This window comes from Papilio machaon, chromosome 26 (genome assembly GCF_912999745.1).
Source record: "Papilio machaon chromosome 26, ilPapMach1.1, whole genome shotgun sequence".
In the NCBI taxonomy this organism is placed as follows: Eukaryota; Metazoa; Arthropoda; class Insecta; order Lepidoptera; family Papilionidae; genus Papilio; species Papilio machaon.
This window is the reverse complement of record NC_060011.1, coordinates 3,701,809-3,728,067: the sequence shown is the minus strand read 5'-3', so window position 1 is coordinate 3,728,067 and position 26,259 is coordinate 3,701,809. Positions and strand designations below refer to the sequence as shown.

Here is a 26,259-nt window from a genome sequence, read left to right as displayed (position 1 = left end):
TTATAATTTTATAGTTATAATGCTTTATATAATATATTAAGGTTAAATACGTTTGTTAACCCTTTATATTAATTTCTTATTCCAAGGTACTCGATGTCGCGTAGTAAAAGGTTGTTGTCAGTCTTTAATGGTATTTGCATACATTAATTCAGTCTGAATGTCGCAGTGGTAGTTGTTGGAGCAACTGTCGACCACATTTCGCAATTAATCTGATCACAGTTCGGACTCCGTAGAGACGCGATTTATTTTTTATTTCATTTAATAAATGCCAAATTATTTTAGGCCAGTGAATTTTATTTTAAAGAAATGCCAAATTATTTTCAACCAGTGAATTGTATTTAATTGTGTTTTAAATAATTCTAAAACTATTTTCAACCAGTGATAAAACTCATTAAAAATAGATGTACTACGGAAATGTTAGATTTGTATCAATTTAAACATATTGTAAATTGTTCGAGAAACACAACATGACATCTTGGACTAAAGAACTGGATGAAGCAGCTGTATTGGCAACAAGCAAAGGAACTTGGCATATTTTTCTGTTTTACCTTCTTTGTAGTTTGGCAGCTATACCAACTTCATTTTTAGTCTTCTCTCAGGTATGTTATAAAAATAATGCTCATATATTCGAAAAGGTATATTTATACAAACTTTATAGTCTGTTTTCCTGAAATTACTTTGTTTTATTATGTACTTAATGACCCTTATTTAGACGTTTAGATATTTTTGTGCGCATATAGAAAAAAATTAAGAAAGACAACAGAAAATTAAGGATAAGATAGGACTTGTATAAGAACATATTGTTAGTTATTTCTGGTTTTTTTCTTCATAAATCTATACTAATGATGTCAAAATATTTTTGTACTGACTGACGTTTCTGTTAAAAATGGACAGAAATAATTTCGTCGAACAAAATTATTAAATAAAATGAAATAGCAAATAACTATGGACGCTTAAAGTTACAGATTGATTTGCATATTTATCTCACTTCAAATAGGTCGAGTAGTCTATTTACGTCCGAGGACTTCGTGATTTATTATAAGTAAAAACAGCATAACGTTATTCAAATTGTATTCCTTTTATAAACAACACTACAATGTTGGTGACATGTGTTATTTATGAATGATATGTGCTATATTTATCAATAACTAGCTGTCGCCCGCGACTCCGTCCGCGCGCAGTTAAAAAAAAATGAAAAATAGATGTTGGCCGATTCTCAGACCTACTGAATATGCTCACAAAATTTCATGAGAATCGGTCAATCCATTTCGGAGGAGTACGGGAACGAAAACTGTGACACGAGAATTGTATATATTAGATAATTGTAGATTTTAAATGCCATATGATCGAAAAATTGCAGAGCAATGGTTTAACCTTATTAAAACTTTTGTGGCATAACACTAAAGAGTTAAGAATTCAAAAAAGTGATTAGCAATTTTTTATAAATTCTTTATTGCAGTTACAATTTTTAAAGTAAATTTAAAACACTTTGTTCTAACGCAAATATAATTATCAACATTAACAATATATTGGGAAGTATAGGAATTGAACTATACTAAATAAAGGTCAGCATTTATTAGACCGCTACTGCAAAATAACAAACAATTACATGCACACATTCATAAGTTAATTAATACATCCATTCGTAAAATAATCTCTTCTCCCATAGTCATTAAATGAATTTTATTTTGAATAAGAATTTCGTTATGAAATGTTTATATTACAGGTGTTTACCAATGCCACACCGGAACATTGGTGTGCTCCACCCCCAGTGCTCGAAGGTCTGTCGCTACCTGATACATTGCTTAGAGACCTGACAGTACCTAAAGATAATGGGGTCTTTGAATCATGTTCAAGCTACACATTAGACACGAAAACTTTGCTCGAAGCATTAAATGATTACGTCGATGAAAGGTAAGTCATTGACATAAACAAGAAATGGGGATAAGCTTGGTTTTATTTGATCAGAATATTGGATAATAAAGAAAATAAATCTTGTTGGCGTTAATATACATTTGTATATCTAAGCATCTTTATAGCATTTCTTAGGAAAAAATTATAAACCAAATTGATTAAAACTAAAAATATCAAAATAACACTACTGGAATACTGGAATTGTAAAAATCTTAGTAACATTATTAATGCGAAAATTTAGATGGATGGATGGACTATGGATGTTTGTTAGAAAGTATCTCCGCAACGGGTCAACGGATCTTGATCAAATTTGGCACAGATGAGGAACATAGTCTGGAAGAACACATCGGCTACTTATTAAGTTTATTTTTAATATTCTACGCGGACGATATTGCGGGCGACAACTAGTAACATTGTGTATTAGAGTCTGGACAAAACTTAACACATTGTTTTTTTGAATGTTTTCAGAACGGGTATACTACAAAAGGATGGTGTCCTTCAGACGATAAAAACTCATCATCTAATACCTGCGACTGGAATCGAGGAACGTGAGAAACAAGTAAGATTATAAATTATTAAAATCAAAAGAAAACTATAGTTACATACCTAAATAAATTTAAATTACAGATCGCAAGAGTGACAGAAGCAGTAACATTTATAAGAAACAAGACGACTAAATGCAATACTGGATGGCGATTCAGTACCGATCAATATCCGAGGACTCTTGTTACGGAGGTCGGTTAATAAACTTACTGGTTCCATAATGTATTTAGTTACGGTTAAGACTCACGTAAATAAATTAACTTAGATATGATTTGACATGGAGAAAATTGGATTTGTAGATTAAAACTCGAGATCATTTTCAGAAGAGTTTCATTCAGTTTGCTCTTTGTTTAGACTTCGATTACAATTATAGTCTTATAAACGATTTTAATAATATGCTTCTTTGCCTACTTACAGTATTCTTTGGTGTGTGAAAAAGAATGGCTAGCGCGAATTAGTTATACACTTTTTTGGGTCGGATCAATATTCGGTAATCTTCTCTTCGGCTGGATGTCTGACAGGTGTTTGAAAATATTAATTCCTTTTCTGTCAAGTCACGTATCATCACCGAAAAAATTAAAAACTTAAGTAAAAACCTATGTTATGTTTTCAGATATGGGAGGCGGACGACAATTTTGCTGATGATCTGTCTTGAAGTGCCGTTAGCAATAGCAACAGCGTTCCCTGATTCGTACACAACTTACATATTCCTCCGCATTATCGGTGGTCTATTTTTCCCGGCGTTATATCAACAACCCTTTATATTGGCTTTAGAATTGATGCCACCTACTCGAAGACCAAATGTAGGTATGTACAGTTTACATAGGTAAGTACGTAGCATGACAATTACGAAAGAGCACTGACTGAAAGTAACAACATCATCATCATCATCTCCTTGACCTTGTCCCACGTACCTAGGGTCGGTGCACCAGGTTTCCGTCCTGCAAAAGAATCTGTCTTCCTGTTTGTTGATCCTCTCTTATAAATTTGAAACTCTTTCCAGGAATCGTTGTGGGAATGCTCTTCGCTGGAGGAATCAGTTTATTGGCGGTTATCGCTTACGTGGTCCGAGATTGGTTTCACCTAACCTTAGCAACAAGTGTACCCTTCGTTCTGTGTTTTGGGTAAGACAAAAAAAAAACCTTTGCAATTGAAAATAATCCTATAAATAGTTACTAAGAATTTGCAGGAGCCAATGTATTTGCGGCTTTCATTATTTATCCTATACTGACAAAATAAAAGAGACAATTAGAAACCAAAACATTCTGATGTCAATAGTTACTACTGGTTGATACCAGAGTCGCCGCGATGGCTTGTCGGTAAAGGTCGCATTATCGAAGCCGAAGAAGTACTCAGAACGCTAGCTAGGAAAAACGGAATCAATTTGTCTGAAGGATTTCTTTTCAATATACATGTAAGTAATATAGTATAGTATATATAGTATGGTTACAGGGGTGTAATGGTTCAAACTTGAATAGAATTAATCACCATTTAATTAATTTGCATAAGATTTTTTTTTATTTTAGAGGAAGCTTGTAAACGAAGATATCCGAGAAGAAAGCACCAAAACCATTGCTATCAATAAAAATAAGGTTGAAATACCAGAAATTGTTGAAAATGAAAATGTTAATTGTAAAATAAATAACATGCTAATTTTTAATCCTGATGTTACAATAGTATCTAAAAATAAGATGATAAACTACAGAAATGCAGTAACAAAAGACTCAAAAGAAATTAATATAGCTGAAGAAAGTACAGATCTTTTAGAAGAACTGCAATCTCTAAATTTGCAACCAAAAACGAAAACGGAAACTACAACCCAAAATACAACAAGAATATTTATCAATAATGGAATCGATGAGGCCGACAATAAAATTATGAATGATCCCTCAAACGAGAATTACGAGGCATCTCTCTTAGACATATTCAGATATCCAAATATAAGAAAGAAATTTCTACTTTCAACATTTGATTGGTTGTCGTTAGGAGTAATTTACAATAGTTTAAGTTATAACACATCCAACTTAGGAGTCAATGACCATTTGGCATTCTTTATTGGTTAGTCATTTCAATACACAAGCAGAGGTTATAAAGCCTACCATATCGTCCCTTAACTATAAAAAACTTGAGAGGTGTCAAGGGACACCCGGATGGAACGAAGTTCCTTTCAATTAATTAGTGAAGGAACCAATGTTTATTCTATGCATAAAAAACTTAAGTCTTCACAAGAAGTACATTTTAGTTCTATGAATTTTCGTTATATATTGTCACGTCGTTGCCATGGTGATATAGCAAAAAGTGTCGTGACAACTTTTCGTAAGAATTTTTTCCGTCTAGCCCCCTTTCACAACGCGCGATAAGGAACTTCGTTCCAATTATTTTACGCCTATTGAAATGGTAATCTTTTTTGTCATTATAATTGTGATTTTAGGTGGAGTAGTGGAGATCCCTTCTTACATAGTGGGTTGGCACTGCATGGAACGTTATGGTCGTCGATGGGTGCTCTGCATATTTATGTTTATAGGTGGACTGGCTTGCTTAAGTTGTGCGCTAGTTCCTGATGGTAAGTAATTTGAAGAAATTTTTAAAATTTTAATATAATGCTTTAGTATAATTTAATTGAAAATCGTGTAAAATACGAGCTTTGGATAATTTCCATAACTGAAACCAGTCTTCGAATTTTTAAAACTATAGTGTAACTGTATACTTGTGATTAAGAAGAGAGTGACCGATTAAAATGATCCGGTGGCCAAAAACTTAATTTGCCCACACCACAGAGTAGGATAAGGACAGAGAAATCGTGATGATTTATTTCTATGTATATTTTTAAGTATGGTCTTATTTTAGATATGCCATGGGTCACTGTTGCCCTGGCATTGTCAGGAAGATTATTCGTAGCGGCAGCTTTTGCGGTATTCTATGTTATGATAGGAGAATTACTACCAACGGTGCTAAGAGCTCAAGCTATTGGATTGGCATCATTTATTACCGGCTTAGGTCTTTTAGCCTGCCCTTACATTGTACATTTGGTAAGTTACTGCTTAAAAATGTGTATTTTACATAATATAAACATTCTACCACGAATCATCAGAATATTTTTTTTATTAAGAATTACACCATCTAGTGGCTTTGTATTGACATATTTTCTGACAGAACTAAACGCGACAGCAGCGCCTCTCTCATCGACTCAAATATCGTTTAAAAAATATCTAATCTACGATTGCAACGTACTGTATGCTAAACAGCATGACGGATTTTAAAGAGTTTAGTGTAATTCGATTTGTATCTTGCATATGCATTATTTTATTCACATCATGATATTTTCATTACAGGCTGTTTATGGTCGTAAGCTACCGCTGTTTTTGATGGGCTTGCTAAGTATTTCAGCTGGAGTGATACCACTGTTCCTGCCTGAAACGCTCAATCAACCGCTACCACAAACATTAAAAGATGGAGAAGTGTTTGGTAGAAATACTAAAATATTCAGTTGTGCAGCTTCTAGATATTGACTTTGATCTAGATAATGAAAATAGTTTTTTGTACATCTTTATTTTTTAATAAACACACAACAAAATGAGCCTATTTGAACTATTTTTATTTCATATCATTTTCTCACCTTGTTAGATAACTTTATCGTGTAAATAAAACAAACAACTTATCCTTAATAACTGAAAACTACGAGTTACAATTAAAAAACATGTTAGATGTAATTCAGGATTTTCCCGAGAACTTTAATGTAAGGTTGGTTACTGATAATGGAAAACATTAAAAAATTGGAGTATCAGATTTTTTTGTGCAAACTATGGCATTCTCGGAACATCCCATAAAATTTTCATGGCAATCTGTTCAGTGACAAACATAAAATCATATTTTATTTATAGAGACTCATGAGTACTTCCGTATGGCCTTGCAAGAGCCGGCTTTACGACTGTATCTCTTATCAATATCTGAAATGCATAATATCGTGCTGTCAACGACCGATATTATTTTACGCCTTCGGATCAAGGTCCACGATCTTTATACTTAAACCCTTCGTACACAAGGAAACGTAAATTTTCGAAACTAATCCTTACTAATATTACAAATGCGAAAGTAACTCTGTGTTGAAAATACTCCTTGGTTAGTTTCTGGTATTTTTTTTTTGTAATCAAATATTCTGGCAAAAATGTTCTTTTGTTAATTCATATATAGTAATTCAAAATATAAAGTCTACAAATTAGAACAATATTTTTATTTCACCGAAATCTAATATTTTACAATACTCTGTCTGTCTATCTGTCTCGCTTTCACGCCAAAACTATGGAACCGATTTAAATGAAATTTGGTACACAGATAGTCTAGAGCTTTAGCCTATTAATTTGATATAAATAAATATGACATTCAAAGTTTGTAAAAGTTTTACTCTCAAAGGTGCAAAATAACAGTATTGAAACAGAATAACAGTAAAAGTTTATATGGCAATATAGTTTAATATGTTTTGTTGTAATATTTGATAATTTTAAGTCATTTGACTTAGCCTAAATCATTAAAAATGCTAATTAGCCTAAGTCATTAAAAATGCTATCCGAAGATAGTATTTCACGCGGACGAAGTCGCGGATTTAGCTAGTATTATAATATACTTTCATCCCAATTATCGCGTAGCCAGCGTTCCGTACACACAACAATGGAATCGTCGACGCCAGACGTCAAATCGGTCAGAATTGCCATAACCTAACCGTAATCAGTAAACCCGACTAACTGAGTCTCTAATTATATAAACAATAAATAGATGAAATAGCGCTATCCATAGTCTGCGTTTAAAAAAAAATTAAACTAAACAAACCCTAATGTTTGATGTAACACTTTCTTATCTTAGGATACACTCGGCAAGTCGAAAAATAGATTAAGAAACGAAAAAAAAAGTTATTGCATCACCATTTCAACACAACGTTATCTACGTTTTTTGAAGTAATTTTTTTTTTTAGGGGTATTGGAGAATAATAGAAAATTTGTAAAACAACTAAACGCGCACACAGAGTCAGAATTTTCATGATAATGATTATCGCAGAATAATTACAAATAAATTATTTATAATATTTTTTTTTTACATTAAAATTATCACATTAGTTTTGTGCAATTGTTTGTAAATATGAGATTCAATAATATTAATCACAATTGGCTTTTGTTACAAATAAAGACACAGTAGCTGTTTATCGCAACTTCGTCTGCGTAGAATTTATAAATTGACAAACTTTAGAACAAACCAACCAACTTTCACTCTTTAAGAAATGAATTTAGTAAAATTCTTTCTTAGCAGCAGTAGTAGTAACAGAAATCTCTGTGCAAAATTTCAAGTCTAGGCCCATTAGCTTGGCTATTCGTTAAGATATCAGTCACTCAGTCACTCAGCACACACTTTAATAGATATAGAAGATATGCACATAGATTTCCTTTCTTATAAAATAAAATAAAATAATTTTAAGTTGTTAATTTTTACGATAGTTAATAATAATAATTAATTGCTACCTTACAAAGTTTATCACGTAATTCACGAAATGTTAATATACTAATTGATATAATCACATTAATAATAATAAAAACTTTTTTCAAATAATAACGAAAGAAAACCCAAACCATGAAATACATACATGAACAAAATTATTTACAGAATAGGACAAAGAGATGGGTAAACTTATCTTACTCTGTTAATACTACCTTATGCAGACACAAGTGCCACTAAATTACAACAGCTCACTAGAACCCACAAACCCCCCCCCCCTTAAAAATGTTTATTGAGTTTGATTCGTAATATCTCTCTTCAGAGTGTCACAGGAGCGCAGTTAGTCGAGTTTTTTTTTTAAAGCCTGATCAAAATTATAAAAACCCTACATCCTGAGGGCGCCACAATCTCTATTAATATTGCAACACTTTACATCAACATCAATACATCAAACGAACTAATGTAATTTAAAATCCGCTATTTTCAACAAATCCTACGATAATTTCCTAAAACGTAATTATCGGCGGGCACAAACATTTATTTTTCAGCACTGTTATCATACCATCATAAATTACACCACGATTACAACAAAATAAATTGACAAAGTAATGTCTTATTGATTATTGTTGCCATTACAAGAAATAAGTTCCGTAGGTTTTCCGCAAAATGGTAAACTACTAAAGTTATGACCAAGGATTCCAATTTTCATGACTGTTTTTCTTTCTACGTATACCTGATACTTGCAAATACTACAACTATATATTTTTAAATGATATATCAGTGACAATGCTATTAAATAGTAAATAATAGTATAGTTAAGTCGTGAGTTATAAAAAAAAACAACTGTAAAGTACAATCTTCAATCAATGTTTATATCAATGTTGTTGTTTGATATTAATGTTTTCACTGCCTAGATTTCCTTAAAGCATCTTTAGGTATTGCTATGCTCTTTCATTAATAAAAAAATAGTATAATGTTTTTGTACATTATGTCATTTAGCAGTGAAAACCGATACTAAAAGGGGAACTAAGTAAATTATTACAACGCTGAACATAACATCGGTGATTCCAAAGGAGATGGGACACAAGTCAGTACCATCAAAATTCATAATAGACAGTTAAAACAGTAATTTCGATGGAGGAAACTGCGCTTTGAACGCAGACGTTTTTTATACTTCTGCGTTTCGTTGGCTTAGCTGCTTAAATTTAAATTAGTTCTTTTTTTTAATTAATTTAAATTGCAGTAAGGTAAATCGAAACATTCTCAACGTATTAAATGTTATTTAAACAAACGAAGGAGTTGAAGCAAAATATTGAGCATAAATAAAACATTTTTTATTTAACATTTTCCAGACACTAAAGTTACATTACTCTGTTCCAGAAAAACCTGAACATTGTAAATACACATTTTTATGCAAAACTGGAAATTAAAAGAAAATAATAAACTGTCAAAATCTATTTTATTATATTAAGTTAAACAAAATTACGAGTATGAAAATTGTCGCAATTGAAAATTGAATATTTCATATAAGAGAAAAAATAATTGTATAATTCAATACTTAGCATTAAGAAAATAATACACATTGAAACATATAATTTTCATTACATTTTTATAATAATCTAGAGTCAACTTTCTGTAGTGCGTCAACAATTTTGTTGTATGAAAAACATGAAAAATTAAAACAATAAGCCTACTCTTTGGTTTGGAATAATATAAGGAAAATTGTAGTATTTAGTTCAAAGGCAATTTATCTTCTGAATCTTCCTATATCCTAAAGAAGAGTATTAAATTTTCTAGGTATTTTTACTATACTTGACGAAGGTTCCTATCAACTAAAAAATAAATGTTGAATAAAATATACGTAACACTTATAAGTATAATTTAAATTGAATTTATAATAAAATTAGCAACGGTTTACATTTACTCTATAAAAATTTAAATTGATGTTTTTTTCTACTATCAACTTAAGATTCAGACCAACTATAGCGATGTGTTTGATTCAATTAACGTAAAATTCGACTGAAGTGGAATTTGTATAAATGCAATGTATTTATAGTCTTTACATTTGTCAAACATGATGAAAGTGAAGAAAATATACACAATACTTTAGAAAAAAATTAAACAGAAAGTTTCTTTTAACTCCAGTGTGTCTAAGCCTTATAAAGAGATAAATATACATTCAAAGTAAAGGCACAATTTTTATCATAAGTTACCACGTTCCGTTACACACAAGTACCCTATATCGTAGTTATATATTATTATTCCGTTTTTAATTTTTGTAAAATTGTGAACTAAATTGAAATGAAAAATAAATTCGTTTTCAATGAGGGCAATCAAATCAATCAGATAATATGCGCTATTTTTAGTAAGTATTTTTTAAATTTATTTGCCATTAATAAATAATTAGAACCAATTAAAAATATGATGAGTGACATAAATTGCTTGATCGATTTTGGCAAGTATTCTAGAGGTTTACTAAAGGGTACTACACCCCTTTTGTAAACCTCTAGAACACAGGTGGAATTATTGTTTTTTTATACGACTGACAATATATTTTTGGCGGGTTGGTATGTATGGTAATTTGTGACCTCATGTAGCCTAAAAAACTGAAGTGATTTTGATGAATCAGTTGTCGTTTGATTCGTGTTACTTGTTTGTCGTAGTTGCTATAGACCAGGGATTCCCAAAGGGGTCGATATCGAACTTAAAGCATTGATAATTATCAATCTGTCTTCTTCTATTGACCTAAGTCAGAATTAAATATAATAATAATAACAATAATTGATCTTAAAAGTAGATAATTTGGCCATGGGGTCTGTGGAAACTGTTCATTTTTGAAAAGGGGGTCACTTGTTCAAAATAGTTTGGGGATCCCTGCTATAGACTATAGAAGAACAGTTGGGCTAACGTTTTCTTTTAATTAACTGTTTGTTATGCCGATAGTCAACATTCCGGCGATTTCATACGGCACTACCATTGGTTGGATGTCGCCAAATACGCTACTGTTACAATCAAAGGATTCGCCCACTGAAGTTCCTCTCACAGATATTGAGGTAACTATTATTTTACTACATAAATTGAATGTTCCCAAACTGAAAAGATCTGTCTATTTACGTTTAATAATGAGAGAGATGGGGTATTGTTGTACAGCTGTTGCGACAGTTGAAGGCCGTTAGCTGAATTTGTAACTCACATATTAAATTTAAATTTAAATGCCGCTTAATATATTTAAAGTAAAATGATTAGATAGAACACATATATTTACAATTTAAATTAATGTCTTAATTAAAATGTATATTTGTTAATTGTTTCACTCGTATTTATACAATGTATAAATTAAAATTAATAAATTAAGTATACATATCGTTAACAAATTAACATTGATAAACGGTAAATGTATGTAGCAGCTAGAAGTTCATCAATCCCATTTAAAACAATGAGTGTAAATAAAATAATTAATAACATATTTTGTAATAAATTTATATCATAATATTTAATAGCCGATCGTAAATAATATGACATAAAAAAGAACACAAGTGCACAATAAATTGTAACATTTATTCAAATCAACAATAACTGGTGCGTTTTGAGAGGGCTTTGGGTCGTTAGACTGAAACTTTGCATAGAGATTCCTGTTACTTCGAAGGCGTCCACTAAGAAAGGTTTTGCGAAATTCGTTTCCCAAGGGTCCAAAAGGGGGGCCCAAAGTTTGTATGGAGTAACGTTATTCCTTCGGCTGAATTTCATGAAAATTTAGATAAATATTTTTCTGCACAAATAATTAACTACATCGGCTTTTTCTTTTTTTTTCTTTTAAGGTCTAAAAATGGGGTTTGTAAGTTCATATTACAAATATTTTTCATAGCGTAGATACGGAGTGTAGAAACTTGATAATTTGCATATGGGTTTACATCACTCCGTAGTTGAGCGGTATAAAAGATCTTTCTTTTTAAATTGACCTCTAAAGGTCAACAAAGGGGAGGTAAAAATTTTTAAACGCGCGAAAACGTGGACGAAGTCGCCAGTCACAATTACTTCAAAGTTGAGATGAACGCATTTCAGCACAAATAAATAAACAAGTCTCGCAGGTTTTATCTCAGTTTTGACCAGTAAAGGTCCCAAAATGGGGGTATAACTTCTTAATCTACAAATATTTTTAATAGCACATATAGAAAGCCTAGAGACATGAAATTTTGCATATGGTTTTCTATTCCGTTAATAAATCTGAGACATATGTCCGTTTGTTTCTGGTAGGTGATGATGGCAGTCATGAATTTTTAAAACACTTCCTACTATCACTTGTATCAATAGTTTGATTACTTGTATAGAAATGAAATTTGTTCGAACTTTGTATTTTGCCATCAGCAAACATGCGTTAACAAAGAGTTATTCTCTGCGCAATGTTATAACATTAACGAAGAGTTATAAATAAATATTTGATCTGTGTAAACTGTGAATGTAGAATTATATAACTGGTAAAAATTTTAGTTTTCAGGCTTTTATTCGTATTTTTTTTATTTAATAATTTAATAATTACGATGAGGTTAAATCTATATATATAAAAGAAAGTTGTGTTAGTTACACTATTTATAACTCAAGAACGGCTGAATCGATTTGACTGAAAATTGGTGAGCAGGTAGCTTAGAACCAGGAATAGGACATAGGATAATTTCTACCCCGTTTTCTTTTCTTTTTCTTTTTTTTTTTATTCCGCGCGGACGGAGTCGCGGGTAAAAGCTAGTTTATTATAATTATGGTGCCAACTAATGAATTATGTTACCTGTCGCCCGCGACTCCGTCCGCGCGAAATAGAAAAAAATGTGTTCTTCCAGACTACGATCTACATCTAAGCCAAATCTCATCGAGATCCGTTGAGCCGTTTTGGAGATACCTTCATACCTCCATCCATAAATACATTCGCATTTATAATATTAGTACGATTACTAAGCACAGAATGTTAAGAGATATGAGTTAATGCGACGGTTTGTATCTTTGTTTTACGTATCTCTTAGAGATCTGTGAAATTTGGCATAGATGTAGAATTTAGTCTGGAAGAATGCATAGACTAGGTTGTTTTTTTTTTAATTCCGCGAGGACGTAGTTGCAGCAAATATGACAATAGAACATAACAATTTAATATTTTCAACTGCCAAGATAACAGTTATACCAATGTTTTCTAATTCAATATTTTAAATTGCTCATTTGAAAAGCGGCATTGTCTTCCGCGGATACCTATGCGGGTATACAGAGTTTAAAATCCTTATAACACCACTTCATGTTACTTCGAACTCCTTAATTCGGCGATCAATTGGCGAGCAAAACCGATGGTCCGCCAACGAAGTCGTGAGCCAACAGTCTTTTGCTAGTTCTAAGCTACCTCCCCATCAATTTTCAGCTAAATCAGTTAACACGACTTTCTTTTATATATATAGACTAGCTTTTACCCGTGACTCCGTCCGCGCGGAATAAAAAAAAAAAAAAGAAAACGGGGTAAAAATTATCCTATGTCCTATTCCTGGTTCTAAGCTACCTGCCCACCAATTTTCAGTCAAATCGATTCAGCCGTTCTTGAGTTATAAATGGTGTAACTAACACAACTTTCTTTTATATAATAGAAGAAGATATAGAATAGATAGATTAAGCAGTAATTATTGGTACATTTTATTTTCTTGTATCTGGAAACTACAAAGTACATCGTTTTTGTTTGCAGTTTTGTTGTTTTATCTAGCATATGTTTTCTATAACACGAGTACATAGCGGATATTCTAAACTATGTTTGTTTTCTTTTTTTATTACTGTTTGAAAGAAGTAAACTTTTATCATTTTCAGATATCATGGATGGCGTCTCTTCCTTATTTATTATGTGTCCCAGCAAACTATTTGGTGGCGTACATCGGCGATAGATATGGAAGAAAATTATCCATCATTTTTATGTCTACGATGTGCGCGGTAAGTTAAATTAACTTATTTACTTGTAACCGTAAATTTCGACTTCCCTAGAACATGTATAAGAAAACTATTGTTATCTCTGTTTTTTTTTCAAAGAAAATGAACGAGATAGCAATATTTTAGTTAGCAGAAAGCAAGTTTTGAACATTTCCTTAATAGAGTTAACAAGTAGAACTCAGTGGTAGAATTCTACAAACTAAACCATCATCCTACCTTCCTGTTATCATCCTACGCATGTGGGGTCAGTACACCAGGGTTTTTTCCAGATCGATCTGTTCCGTCATTTCTAAATCATATTACCTTTCATGCATTTCCCTAAGCCTTTCCTCCATCGGTGTACTGTCTAGAAACAGGCGAAATATAAATGTTTAATAAACGTGGAAATATTTCATGTTTCTAAATTTAGTGCGGATTTTAGCGTTGCGTTGCTGTCTGCATTATCTATTGAATGAAGTGCCTGACAATAGTATATCTTGTTACTTTTAATATCTAAGAAACAATATAGGCAAAATAAAAGTCCTTGAAAAGAAAATTATCACTGACAACGCATAAGATGACTGAATTCCGTATAATATTATCCTTATATTTCGATAGGCATAAAAGCGATTGTGAATTTGAATATTACAGTATAAATCTATTAGGTTTTAGTTGTGTGATAATTTCGAATTCTGATTAATTTTTCATCGACTAAAAATATCAACAACCAAGAGGTTCGTTTTTAAATAAAGAGAAAAACGAAGTGGCTGCTCCTTTAAATCTCCAGAGCACACCAAAAACAGAAGCACTCATAAACCGGCGCGAAATTATCTATTAGAGTCTAGTATGTCTCTTGTTTTGAGTATCGTCTTTGTGCGTGTTTTCTTTTTTTTTGTACACCTATATCCTATCAAATACAATATTTATATGTATGTAAATATGGTTAGTAATAACAGAAGGAATAACATTTGCCTTACATAATTACCAAATAGAGGTGTATGGAAAGTAATACATGAATTTACAACACAACCCTCCGTAGGGACAAAGGCAGGTTTATACATATTGCATAATATTTGCCTTAAGGGGAATATACACTAGAGCATTTTCTCAAGCATTTCTATTTAATGTAACGTTTTAACGAATGATATGATGCAGGTAAAAGCATAGCTTTCGAAGCACGTCTGGTTCGTGAACACAACAACATATAATAGAGCGGCTCGTTGTTTTGTTACAAGTAAATGCTCTAATCTATACCCACCTTTAAGTAAATGTAAATTGATTTACAGGCGTGTTGGATTCTCAAACTCTCCTCATACAACATCTGGGCGTTCCTAGTAGCTCGATGTTTTGCGGGTATCGCAATGGCCGCTAGTTGCGTCAACTGTCCAGTTTACACGAAGGAAGTTTGTGATAGTAACATCAGAGGCGCTCTGGGATGCATGGTGAAGTTATTTTTAAAATAATTACTATGTCACTGCCCGATCGTGAATACCGTCTTTTTGTAATTTTCGAAGGAAAACCTAAACTGTAAACTTTCAGTAAATTACATATCGTATTCCTTAACAAAGTGGCGTGTTCTAGAAAGCTAATAACGAACATTTTATAAGATGTACTTTATTCCGTTTTTCTGTAAGTTTTAGAAATATAACGTAATTTTTTTCTGATTAACCAGAGCTCAATGCAGTTATATATATTGTAATAGAAATGTTGTCAAAATTATAATAATCACTAATTAATACTTAGATGGTAAATAACTTACCAATATCATTGTTTTCGTTACTCCGCTGGCGCAGCGATCCAAAGTAAAGCTTGGCGACACAAGAAATCTCCATAGGTGCCTGTCTTGTATCATAGTCTGCCAATCGTCTTGAACATCTTGCACGTCTAAATCCACAACGTCTCTTCAGCGTTATCCAAGATACCCTCTCCTGAACATTTTCTTTTTATTTTTCTTTTTAGTTGGCGTTATTCTTCACGACAGGTAGTCTGTTTGCGTACATCATCGGAGATATTTTCAGCTACCGCACAGTTCTCTGGATATGTTTGTCTTTGCCTCTGTTCCATTTGATCACATTCACATTGATGCCCGAATCACCATCGTATTTGGTGAAAATTGGTAAAGAAGAGGTACGTATTGTTGAACGAGTTTAATATTGTTATAGCTTGATACTTAATTATAAGTAAAAGTTAACACATTGATTACTTCAAACATTAACTTAACTGTACCGATCCTTCATAGGGATAAAGGAAGGTTGCAATGATGATGAAATTATATTTGTTAAAAAAATTAAACTTTCTTATAGGAGGCAGCCAAAGCATTATCTTGGTTAAGACGAAGAGGCAAAAATCACTACACAATTCAAAACGAACTTGAATCTATAAAGAAAGAACAGAAGAACGACATCGACGGAGACAAATTCCTATTAAAAGCAATTCGTAAGTTTATTTCAGTTTTTACAAATCGCTATAATAAAATACAGTCGAACTTGGACAGAGAGTTCTAGTTACCGTATTATTTTTCGTGCTGATGATTTCTCCCTAACCAAAGTTTCTCGCTTTTGGAGAAACCGTACAATGATTCTCGCTTGTACTTGTTTAATCAGTTCTCGTTTATCCTGGTTCGACTTTACTAATCTAAAAAACTTTTAATTTTAAACTTCAATATTACAAAAATCACAATGTTTTTTTCCACTTTTAGTAAGTAGGTACAAAAATAAAAAATCCTTGGGTTATCCTTGGTGTTATATTTAAAAGCGTGCAACTTTTCTTGCTATTCTTTTCAAAGTGTGTGACAAAAATGATACAAACACTTACCAATTTATTGACTTCTCTAATTATGTTGACTCTAAACCTTTGGATTTCAATTACACCAACACTTTACAATCACTAACACTAATCAACCACTATGTTACACTTTATTTTCAACATTACACCTTTAACAAGAGAATTTGTATACTATTTTAAACTAAAACACACGTATTTTACAAATACTAACGCAGTTTAACACTAAATTACGCTTTTTAATAACTTTAAAACTATTTTAACAAAAGTTAAGTATTCCATTTTAATTGCAACTGTCAAACTTTATTTTTTTTTTTATTTTAAGAGTTGATGTCATTCTCGCCTGCCAGTCCATCATTCTGCCAGTAGCATTAAATATAATTAACACAATAATTAAAACAATAAAAAATATAGTATCTAAATTATGAATTTATATAATAATAATAAATTTAATTATTTTTCAGTGAAGGATAAGATCTTATTCAAGGCGTTTCAAATAGCGTTAATGGCAGCATTGGCTAGAGAAGTATGTGGCGCTGTCCCCGTTTTGAACTTTGCTGGTGGGATATTCTCTATGGCATCAGAGGGCACTGGCTTGATACTGTCGCCTAATCAACAGGCGATGATGCTGGGCGTCGTTCAGTTGACGGGTTCGTTACTTGCTTCAAGTGTCGTCGAAAAAGTTGGACGGAAGGTAATAAAAAATGAATTTTTAGGTGACAATTTACAGTCTTGTGGAAAATGCTATACAGTCAAAAAACCTTTAGAATCTCCCATTTAGGAGTCAAATGGTACAAAAATTAATATACAATGTTTAACTTCTTTCAGGTCTTAATGGCTGGCACTTGCCTGATCTCTGGTCTGAGTATGTTCGGCTTGGCGTCCTGGTTCCTAGCCAGAGACTATTCCTACTTCGCACCCGCCTGGATCCCGGTCTTCACTCTGTGCTTGTGCATATTATGTGATGCATCCGGGCTTCAACCTATTTCCGTAGTCATTACTGGAGAGATATTTTCATTCAAGGTGAAATCATCACTAAGTTGTTTAACTTATTCGTCGATAGATTCGGATTTTCCCAAACAAATGATCACAGGTGGGCACAGTTAATCGAAAAGTTAACTTCGTTAAACGTTAATTCGTTAATTAAAAAATTAACTTCGTTAATCGTTAAAGCGTTAAATTTTCGAAAATTTAACGCAAGTTAAAGTTAATCGTTAACAGTTAACCATACCAAAATTATACATACTAATTTCACACTTTTTGAAGCGACACTTCTTTAAAATAGTAATTTCACTATACATTCTATAACATTTATTCGATCTTTTCACACTTGATTATTTTGATTGCAATTGAACCTATAGTCAGTTAGTGGTATTTTTATCTCGAGTATTAGACAAACGTATGAATGCAGTATAATATTGGTAAAGGTAAGTTAAAGAAAAAGCACGAGTAAAAAAGTGTTTTTATTATAGTTGCTCAAAAAGTGGTGTCACGTAGAGCGTTTGGGATGTAGGCTATAACATACTTGTGCTTTTTCTCTACCTTTTCGGAAATGGTGCGTTCTCTTTCCCAATTGTCAAAATCTATATATATATATATATATATATATATATATATATATATATATAAAAGAAAGTCGTGTTAGTTACACTATTTATAACTCAAGATCGGTCGAACTGATTTAGCTGAAAATTGATGGGGAGGTAGCCTAGACCTAGGAGACGGACATAGGAACTTTTTCATTTTGTGTGCATTTTTTTTATCCCGCGCGGACGGAGTAACGGGTAAAAGCTACTAATGTCTATTAAAAAGAAAAAAACAACCACGAAGTTTTTACAAAAAAAATCATAGAATCTCATTAAATTTCATTTTCATTTCATATCAATAAAAAAAATCTACTGAATACTTGGCGGTATGGCCATAGTTCCCTTTGCCTACGGCGCCATTTAAAAAAAAATTGTTAGTTGAGGTTATTGTGTTTTTATTATTCTATTAAATTGCTTAATTTTTTCGCAACTGTAAAAAAATAGTTGTTCAGTACACGTGCGGAAAGCCTGTAATTGCAACTTGTTCCTACTGACAACCCTCACCTCCGGCTGCGCCTCGGCTCGGTTAGACAATTGTTGGAACTCTTTGCAATGACAGGCTTTCCGCACTCGTAATGAAATTACTATTTCGAACCTCCTTTTGATTTTGTTCCGTTGTTCACGTCTTTCCCGGACGCTCTGATGCATCACACTTCCACGCGAACTTGACATATATCAATTATCAACTCGTTTGTTCATCATTCGAGTCGCCGACAGTCGCCCAACATAGCTGAACTTACGAGGGTAGCGTGGCGCGTAATTAAAACAAAATAACAGCACGTCTCCAAGTTTCTAATTTAACGATTAACGGACTAAATTAACGGAAGTTGAGTTTAACGGAAGTTAACAAAAGCGTTAACACTTTTTGAAGTTAACTTAAAAGTTAATCCGTTAAGCAAAATGTTAACTTCGTTAATTAACGATTAACGGATTAACGAGTTAATGCCCAGCTTTGCAAATGATTATTTATTTAATAATAAGTATATTTCAATATTATGTTACGTCTAAATCGGAGTTAACCGAAAAACTTCGACACTGTTATTATGCAGTTGACACTGTGTAATCTGTCAAAATTAAACTTGTAAGATTATTAGACGTAACATCGTAAGAGTAGGGCGGAACGTGGATAAGAATTGCGCAGAACCAGATATAAGTGTTATGATAAAGGCATGCATTTCAAGCAGTATTGAATGTTGATACAATAAAGATTAAGAAAACTAATTATTTCCTTTATTTTTCAGTATCGAGGATCAGTCTTAGCTACAACAATGGCAATAGCATCTTTAGCAGACTTCCTTCAGTTATTATACTTCAAACCAATGGCAAGCTCTATTGGTGTACACTATGCATTTTATTTCTTCAGTTTTATGTGCATCAGTAGTGCATTGTACACCATCATCGTCGTACCAGAAACTAAGGGACGAGATCTTGAAGCTATCTACGACGACTTGAGGGGGAAGAAGAGAAAAGAGAAGAATAAAGACATTGCTACAATAAGTAATGGAGTTTGAACTCAGAATAATTATTTATATAGCGATATTTAAGTAAAAATAAAAGAATCTGTCATCACAATAATCACATTTCTTACATTTAGTAGTTATTAGCCACACGTAGAAGTTTTGTCAATGGCTCCCACTCCTAACACCGCCTTCGTCTGCTCAGTACCGTCAGTTAACGCGTGACATCATGAGGCCATCGACTAAGCTCCTGTTTACTAGTATAGCAAAGTAATTGTAGAAAACATTTGCTCAAAGAGTTTAATATTTTTCAGGGTTAAATGTCAATAGTATGTAAGCAACATGTCACTTTCAAAATTTGTATTAATCTAATATATAAAATTCTCGTGTCACAGTTTTCGTCACCGTACTCCTCCGAAACGGCTTGACCGATTCTCATGAAATTTTGTGAGCATATTCAGTAGGTCTGAGAATCGGACAACATCTATTTTTATTTTATTTTTTTAACTGCGCGCGGACGGAGTCGCTGGCGACAGCTAGTATAATATACATATTGCAGTCTCTATTTTGTCAAAGAAAATTAAAAGGATAACATTATGAAACATATGCGTCACTGCTGTTCAGTTTAATTTCTGTCTCGCTTTTAACTCAGTAGATGTAAATTTAATTGTAAGCTACTATAAATAATTTCCATTTTACTTATCTAATCGAAATATCTGAAAAAAAATGCTATGTGATAATAAAAAACCTTCAAAGTACATAAATTTAGCTTTATTTATTGTGCACTGTTGCAAATATCATTAAGTGGATATATTTTAAACAAATTGATGGCAAATTTAAAAGTGATTGTTAATTGTTCACTTACTCTAAGTGCTTCTACCATCACTACATATTCTCGATTTAAACTCACGGAACCTTTTTTCTAACCGTTTAAAAACTGCTAACTGCATCTAACTGCAACTGCTACTTGATATCTCGATAGAAACTCACTAGAAATAGTCGCAACGAAATTGATTATAGTAAGGGTCAAATTGAATAAGTCTATAATAGGGGTCTATAAAGAATGTTGTGCCATTTTACGCTATATCAATGTAAGAACTATGTTGGACAAAGAGTTCGTGTCTATTTTTGCGCTGATGCATTTTATCAGTACATGTCTCTTTATTCGAAAGTATAATTTGTATAAAAATCAAGTAACGTCCAGTTCTAAGCGAGGAATATTATTTGCTGTGATTGGGATTATAATTGTTTTTTCCTTATTAATTTTAACATTAAACAATTTACCGATTGTTTTCAATGCAACAACTTATTATACGTATATATTTATTTATGTGCAATACGCTGTCGGTTGTAGTGTGATTATTTTATTAAATTTGTACCATAGTATTTCGCATACAAAATTATTAATAACATTGCAAAAGATAGAACGATATTTACCAGATCGACGTGCTATCAAAAGAATCAAAATAATTGTTTGGATTTCATGTTTCTCAGTTATTTTGTCGCATGGAATTTTTATAACCTTAGAATCGATATTGGATCCAATCCAAACGAAGGAGAAATGTTGTTTTACTATTTTAACACTTATTTTAGACTTCGAATTGTTTTATTCAACAATTGTGGTACATTTAATGGCGTGTAAGATGAAACAATGGACTCAACTTATAAATAAAAATAACAAACAATCATCGAACAGAAATAGAATTTCGGAACATAATTTGAAAATGATGTACAAGACATACAAATATTTATTACATGCTTTAACTCTTGTAAAGAAGTCAACACAATGGACGGTAACTATCAGCGTTTTCTCTGATGAGTGTTTGTGCAGAAGGTGATTTTAGTCCCCTTTCCCTTTCAACTCTTTTCTTTTGAAAAAAAAATGAGAAAGGAAAGTGGATTTGACCTAAGAGGGCTCCCATAGGGGGGGACATATTATCTTCTATCTGTGCGTTCTTTCGCTGTTTCAAAGTAGGCAAAGAATCTGCAATTGCGGATTTCTATGGCCAGCGATCGCTCCGCTATTTCGGCTCATTCAATTGGCCAATTGCTCGGTTGATACCTTATGATATAAAAAAAACAAATGTATCGCCTAAGAAAGACATCTGTTCAATCAAAATACAGTTGATTCGCGGAACATAGATAACGATTCCTCATTTTACTTAGAAACAGATGTAAAATACATTTTAATTATAGAAAAGGTATATAAATGATTTATTTATTTAATTACAGATTTTATTACATTTTGTGACATCGTTTACGCAGTCAATGGCTTTCGTTGGAGTGTTGATGCTATGTACTGGGAACGAAGTTGTAAGTGTCTATTAACGGTGGTTTCCACTGCGGTGAAACATACGGAAACATACGAAAGAAAGGGCAATATGATTCCGAATAAGTCGACCAGTGAAAACCTACCGGGATTGTTCAATTATTATAATATATAAGCTGCTTCAAGTAGAACTTGATAATACTTCAGTACTTAGTTTCTACTGAAAATTACATTATTAAAATAAAAGTTATTTATTGCCATAAAGAATAAAGACATTACACATGGACAATAAATATACCTACTTAGTACAAAAGTTTGGCAAAATGTAGCCAAGTCAGAGTCAGACTAAGGCAATTCTAAGCTGGTTTTCAGGCGACTCCTTTTAATATCAAAATCCAATATTTATTTAAAGTTTGGACACAACATAAAATGTTACAAATAATTTTACAATTGAAATGCGGTGAAGTACTGATTATTTTAACTCTAAAAGAGTTCTCTTACAGCTGAGCATATAGAGAGAAGATGTTCACCGTAAAATATGCTTTTAAAGACGTAATTTATTAAAAAAAATTACTTCCAGATGAATGCCATGCCTATAACTAACCGTATATTGGGTATTGCCACGTTCGTGATGAAGTCATTAACAATGGAAACTATTTATTGTATGGTATGCGAGAACTTTTACCGCCAGACAAATTCAGCTAAAGTGGCCGTTATACTATTTGGAAGTCAACAAGAATATAGTAGGTACCCGTCATCAAAGTTGTCTAGTAGGACCGTTTTAATCTAGACCGTTGGGTCAGCCAATGGACGTATTACTTTTAAACACCTCATTCACAAATTAGCCCAATATGGTTAAAACTGTCCTATGGACTAGATCAATTTTTGGCTACAATATTATTTAGAAAGGTACGCACAGGCATCCGGTCTTTGGGGCCAACCAATGAAAGTAATAATTTAGGAGGCGCCAGACTCATATTGGAGACCAGCCCAATATGGCGGTGGTAAAAACAGCCCGGAAGTATTCTATCTATAGTAATTCGAGTTAGTCTGAAATCCCTTAAATTCCTGTTCTCACTCTTCATTTTTTACCATACAATGTTATCTAACTGCTAACATTAAAATTATTTTTATAGCCAGTGCTAAAAGGTTCGCGAAAAGCGTACAAAGATTAAACAGCTTGCAATACCAGAAGTTGACAGGTTGCGGTGTGTTCGTGGTCGATGCGAAGTTGCCGTTACACTTGAGTGCTTTGATATTAAACCATACTGTGGTTTTGCTGCAGTTTGCTCTCAGCAAGATGCGCGAAACTGAAAATGACTGAAGTACTTAAATAAGACATTAAATGATGTTTTCATAGATACAAATTTTCTCAATACAATACATTATAAACTATCGCACTCAGAGTTAATAAATCCTAAGAAATCCTAGTATTGTAGAAAGTCTTTTACCAAAACTAAAGGTGACCGCTTAACGCATCTGAGTTGAGCATTAAGTACTGAAAATGAATTGGCACACGACTTCGTGACAATTAAAATAACGAATGATATGATGGGGATGGAATGGGAATGATATGATAATGATAGGGATAGGTGGATAATAATAATTAAAATGTATACGGATATTGATTAATTATGTAATCTTCAAAATCCTGTAAATAAAGAATTTAAAAAAAGAACAATATATTCACCAAAATTGATATATTAGTACTTGTAATAATAGTAGAAAGAAAGGTATCAAAGTACACCGGCAGTAAGGCTTCCGCGGTAAGGATACTGCAAATCACCAGCGCAGCATACCTACCTCGTCAAGTCTACGACGAGGTAGGTATGCTAACCGGTTGAATGCTGTAAAAAATATAACATGCTGCAGATAATTGAACAGCTTCTTTTTTTGTTGTGTTTATTATTGTCAGACAGTTCGAACTATACGTACGATTCCAGCTGTTGCGAGGCACAAGACAATTTTTCTGTAACTGGGATACCACGAACGGAGGCGAATGTATATACTCATGTGTGCGCGTAATTTATTTTCATACTTCTAACTTACCAAGTAAAATATTTCTAACAGTAACCTGAATGTGGCAAATAAATACCACTGGTTATGAATTTCTTAATATTTTCTAATCTCTATGTTTTTACGAAAGGAACAAAACTAAGTAGGCAATGAATAAATTGCTTGAGAAGTTCTGTTATATATAGGTTCATCAAGTAGATGATACGACCAATAAAAAACTAGAAAGGCTTAACGCTGAACCAATACAAAGACAGTCACAGATTTATTACTTTTTATTTGATTTCATAAACGAATTCATTTGAATACAATTTTGATTCTTTTGACAAAATAAATGATATTAAAAAAATTAAAACAATCTTCCGCAACCACATCCAAGTCCGTTATAACCTAAACCTGAGTTGTAAACATTTGCGTATGTGATACCATCAGCAAATCCTAGTCCAGTGGTACCGACTACATCTTCGTTGAGAATGCGGACGTCACCAGACCCACAACCGTATGCCACTGCACCTGCACCTGCTGACGGTACCGCGCCTTCCAAGTACGTAGTACCCAAGAACGGCAGCTCACCAATCACAGCAAGAATACCTGCATACTCATTCTCCGAAACCACAGAAACCCCATTTGGTGGTACCGCAGAATAGCTTCTAATAGCAAAACCGCCGCCATCAGCAGCTGACACGATAGCCTCGTAGTCACTACCTAATACCCCGCAAGGTCTGGACACGGGTAGTGGATATTCATTGTAAGTTAGGCCATTACCGCAGCTGCCGATGTTATAAGAGTTACGGAGGTGGCAAGCACCAAACACATTCTGAAATTACAAACTAAATCGTTAATTGTAACATCATAAAAGACACTCCGCTGAAGAATAAAATCGTATGAACAATGACACAAATGAACACATACAAATCTCCATAATCACATACATACCGGTAAAATTCTTGGAAAATATTAGAATACAGAAAGAAATAAGAACTACTAATTAAGAATACTTAAAATACCTGAATTGTTACTGCAAGTGTGCATGACAGAAGAACGAAGTAAGCGGCCATTTTGGTATATTGTTTTCGAGATGTGATCCCGGAATGGCAATAACAATTTTCTAATAAGCTTTTATAGTCAAACAAATTACAAAATAATATCGCATTTTGCTAATATTTCGTCAAAATAAACGTGTTGATAACAATTTTAGTATTAACTGTTATAATAGCAATAATTTATCGTAACACCTTTTGTTGTTCCTTTATAATGTAACAACTATTCCTTTGAAACATCAAATACGATCATATTTTTAAATAATTTTTAAACGTAGGTTTTCAATGGCATAATAACTACAGTTATAATTAAAAATATCCACGAGAATTGAAATTAAAAAGATGATGTCTTACGTAATGGGGTGAGAAACGCCTTGATTGTGGTCAATTTTATACTTTAAATTTTAACCACCAAAAATATTGCTTCTTTCTCTGCAATCGTTAATTGTAAAATTTTAACGTAGGTACTAATTTTTTTCTTTTCCTTTGCAATAAAACTCTTACAAAATCATAAGTCGTCGCAAACATGAAAGATTTTGCAATATTTTGCATACGATAGTAAACTCTGTAGGTATATAAGCGAATGCAAATCAAGAAATGACATTGACATTCGAATCTATTGAAAACAAACATGTCTTCACTTACCTTCTTCCTCGTGATCGTGGGCTTCCACGCAGTGGTACAGGTAGAGATTTTTTTTTAATTTTACTGAAGCAGTACGAATTCTTCTTAAATCCATATTGCCTCGGAATAGACACTACTTTTTTTTTATTTGTATTGCATTTTTCAGACCACATTCGGACAATGTCTCGGTAGTTATCCATTGAATGGATTTGTTAATTACGAGAGTGGTTGTGGTCGTCATGGCTTCGGATCTACCCTCGGCTATGGTTTGCCTGGTGGGGAAGCCATCGGAGCGTATGGTGGAGAAGGTATTGGTGATTTGGATGTTGCCGGTGAGCTAGCGGTAGCGGGTACTACGGCTGTTGCTGGGCAAGTGCCGATACTAGGCGCCGTGCAATTCGGAGGTAAAGTACCAGCCGCAGGCACGGTTACCATTGCCGGTAGGTGTGGTTGTGATTGCAATGGTACTCCAATGTTTTAAAAAATTTCATAATAAACATTTGAACTCATAATTACCTAGTTTTATTTTAAGTGTCGAATTGTGTTATTATGCCCTTCCCAGGATGGAACGTAGAAAGTACAAAATTGATAAGGGCGACTTCGCAGACTAGTTTAGAAATCGTTAT

The 26,259-nt window shown here is 32.9% G+C and overlaps 4 protein-coding genes across 5 annotated transcripts; 3 read left to right on the top strand and 1 right to left on the bottom strand.

Moving 5' to 3' along the window:
• Positions 1 to 357: 357 nt before the first annotated feature.
• LOC106715003 lies at positions 358 to 5,966 on the top strand. The gene is made up of 12 exons (XM_014508184.2): positions 358 to 599; positions 1,727 to 1,914; positions 2,383 to 2,473; positions 2,542 to 2,649; positions 2,875 to 2,978; positions 3,071 to 3,264; positions 3,461 to 3,581; positions 3,736 to 3,871; positions 3,984 to 4,515; positions 4,889 to 5,020; positions 5,305 to 5,486; positions 5,790 to 5,966. The coding sequence occupies exons 1-12, from the start codon at positions 468 to 470 to the stop codon at positions 5,964 to 5,966; spliced, it is 2,097 nt and encodes a 698-aa protein (XP_014363670.2). The 5' UTR covers positions 358 to 467.
• Positions 5,967 to 10,160: 4,194 nt separating this feature from the next.
• LOC106714833 (facilitated trehalose transporter Tret1) lies at positions 10,161 to 20,040 on the top strand. 2 transcript variants are annotated; one of them, XM_045684560.1, is made up of 9 exons: positions 10,161 to 10,303; positions 10,882 to 10,991; positions 13,768 to 13,887; positions 15,150 to 15,305; positions 15,823 to 15,990; positions 16,167 to 16,299; positions 17,109 to 17,338; positions 17,473 to 17,667; positions 19,472 to 20,040. In XM_045684560.1, the coding sequence occupies exons 1-9, from the start codon at positions 10,240 to 10,242 to the stop codon at positions 19,739 to 19,741; spliced, it is 1,446 nt and encodes a 481-aa protein (XP_045540516.1). In that variant the 5' UTR covers positions 10,161 to 10,239; the 3' UTR covers positions 19,742 to 20,040. The 2 variants fall into 2 exon arrangements, with proteins under 2 accessions (XP_045540516.1, XP_045540517.1); XM_045684561.1 differs by lacking the exon at positions 15,150 to 15,305.
• A 4,189-nt stretch (positions 20,041 to 24,229) lies between these two features.
• LOC106715272 (chorion class B protein PC10) lies at positions 24,230 to 25,105 on the bottom strand. Its single transcript, XM_014508524.2, has 2 exons — positions 24,977 to 25,105; positions 24,230 to 24,786 (listed from the first exon to the last, which is right to left on the bottom strand). Exons 1-2 carry the CDS (start codon positions 25,025 to 25,027, stop codon positions 24,319 to 24,321), a joined length of 519 nt encoding a protein of 172 aa, XP_014364010.2. The 5' UTR covers positions 25,028 to 25,105; the 3' UTR covers positions 24,230 to 24,318.
• A 529-nt stretch (positions 25,106 to 25,634) lies between these two features.
• LOC106714822 (chorion class A protein PC292-like) lies at positions 25,635 to 26,114 on the top strand. The gene is made up of 2 exons (XM_045684372.1): positions 25,635 to 25,694; positions 25,800 to 26,114. The coding sequence occupies exons 1-2, from the start codon at positions 25,641 to 25,643 to the stop codon at positions 26,112 to 26,114; spliced, it is 369 nt and encodes a 122-aa protein (XP_045540328.1). The 5' UTR covers positions 25,635 to 25,640.
• Positions 26,115 to 26,259: the final 145 nt, after the last annotated feature.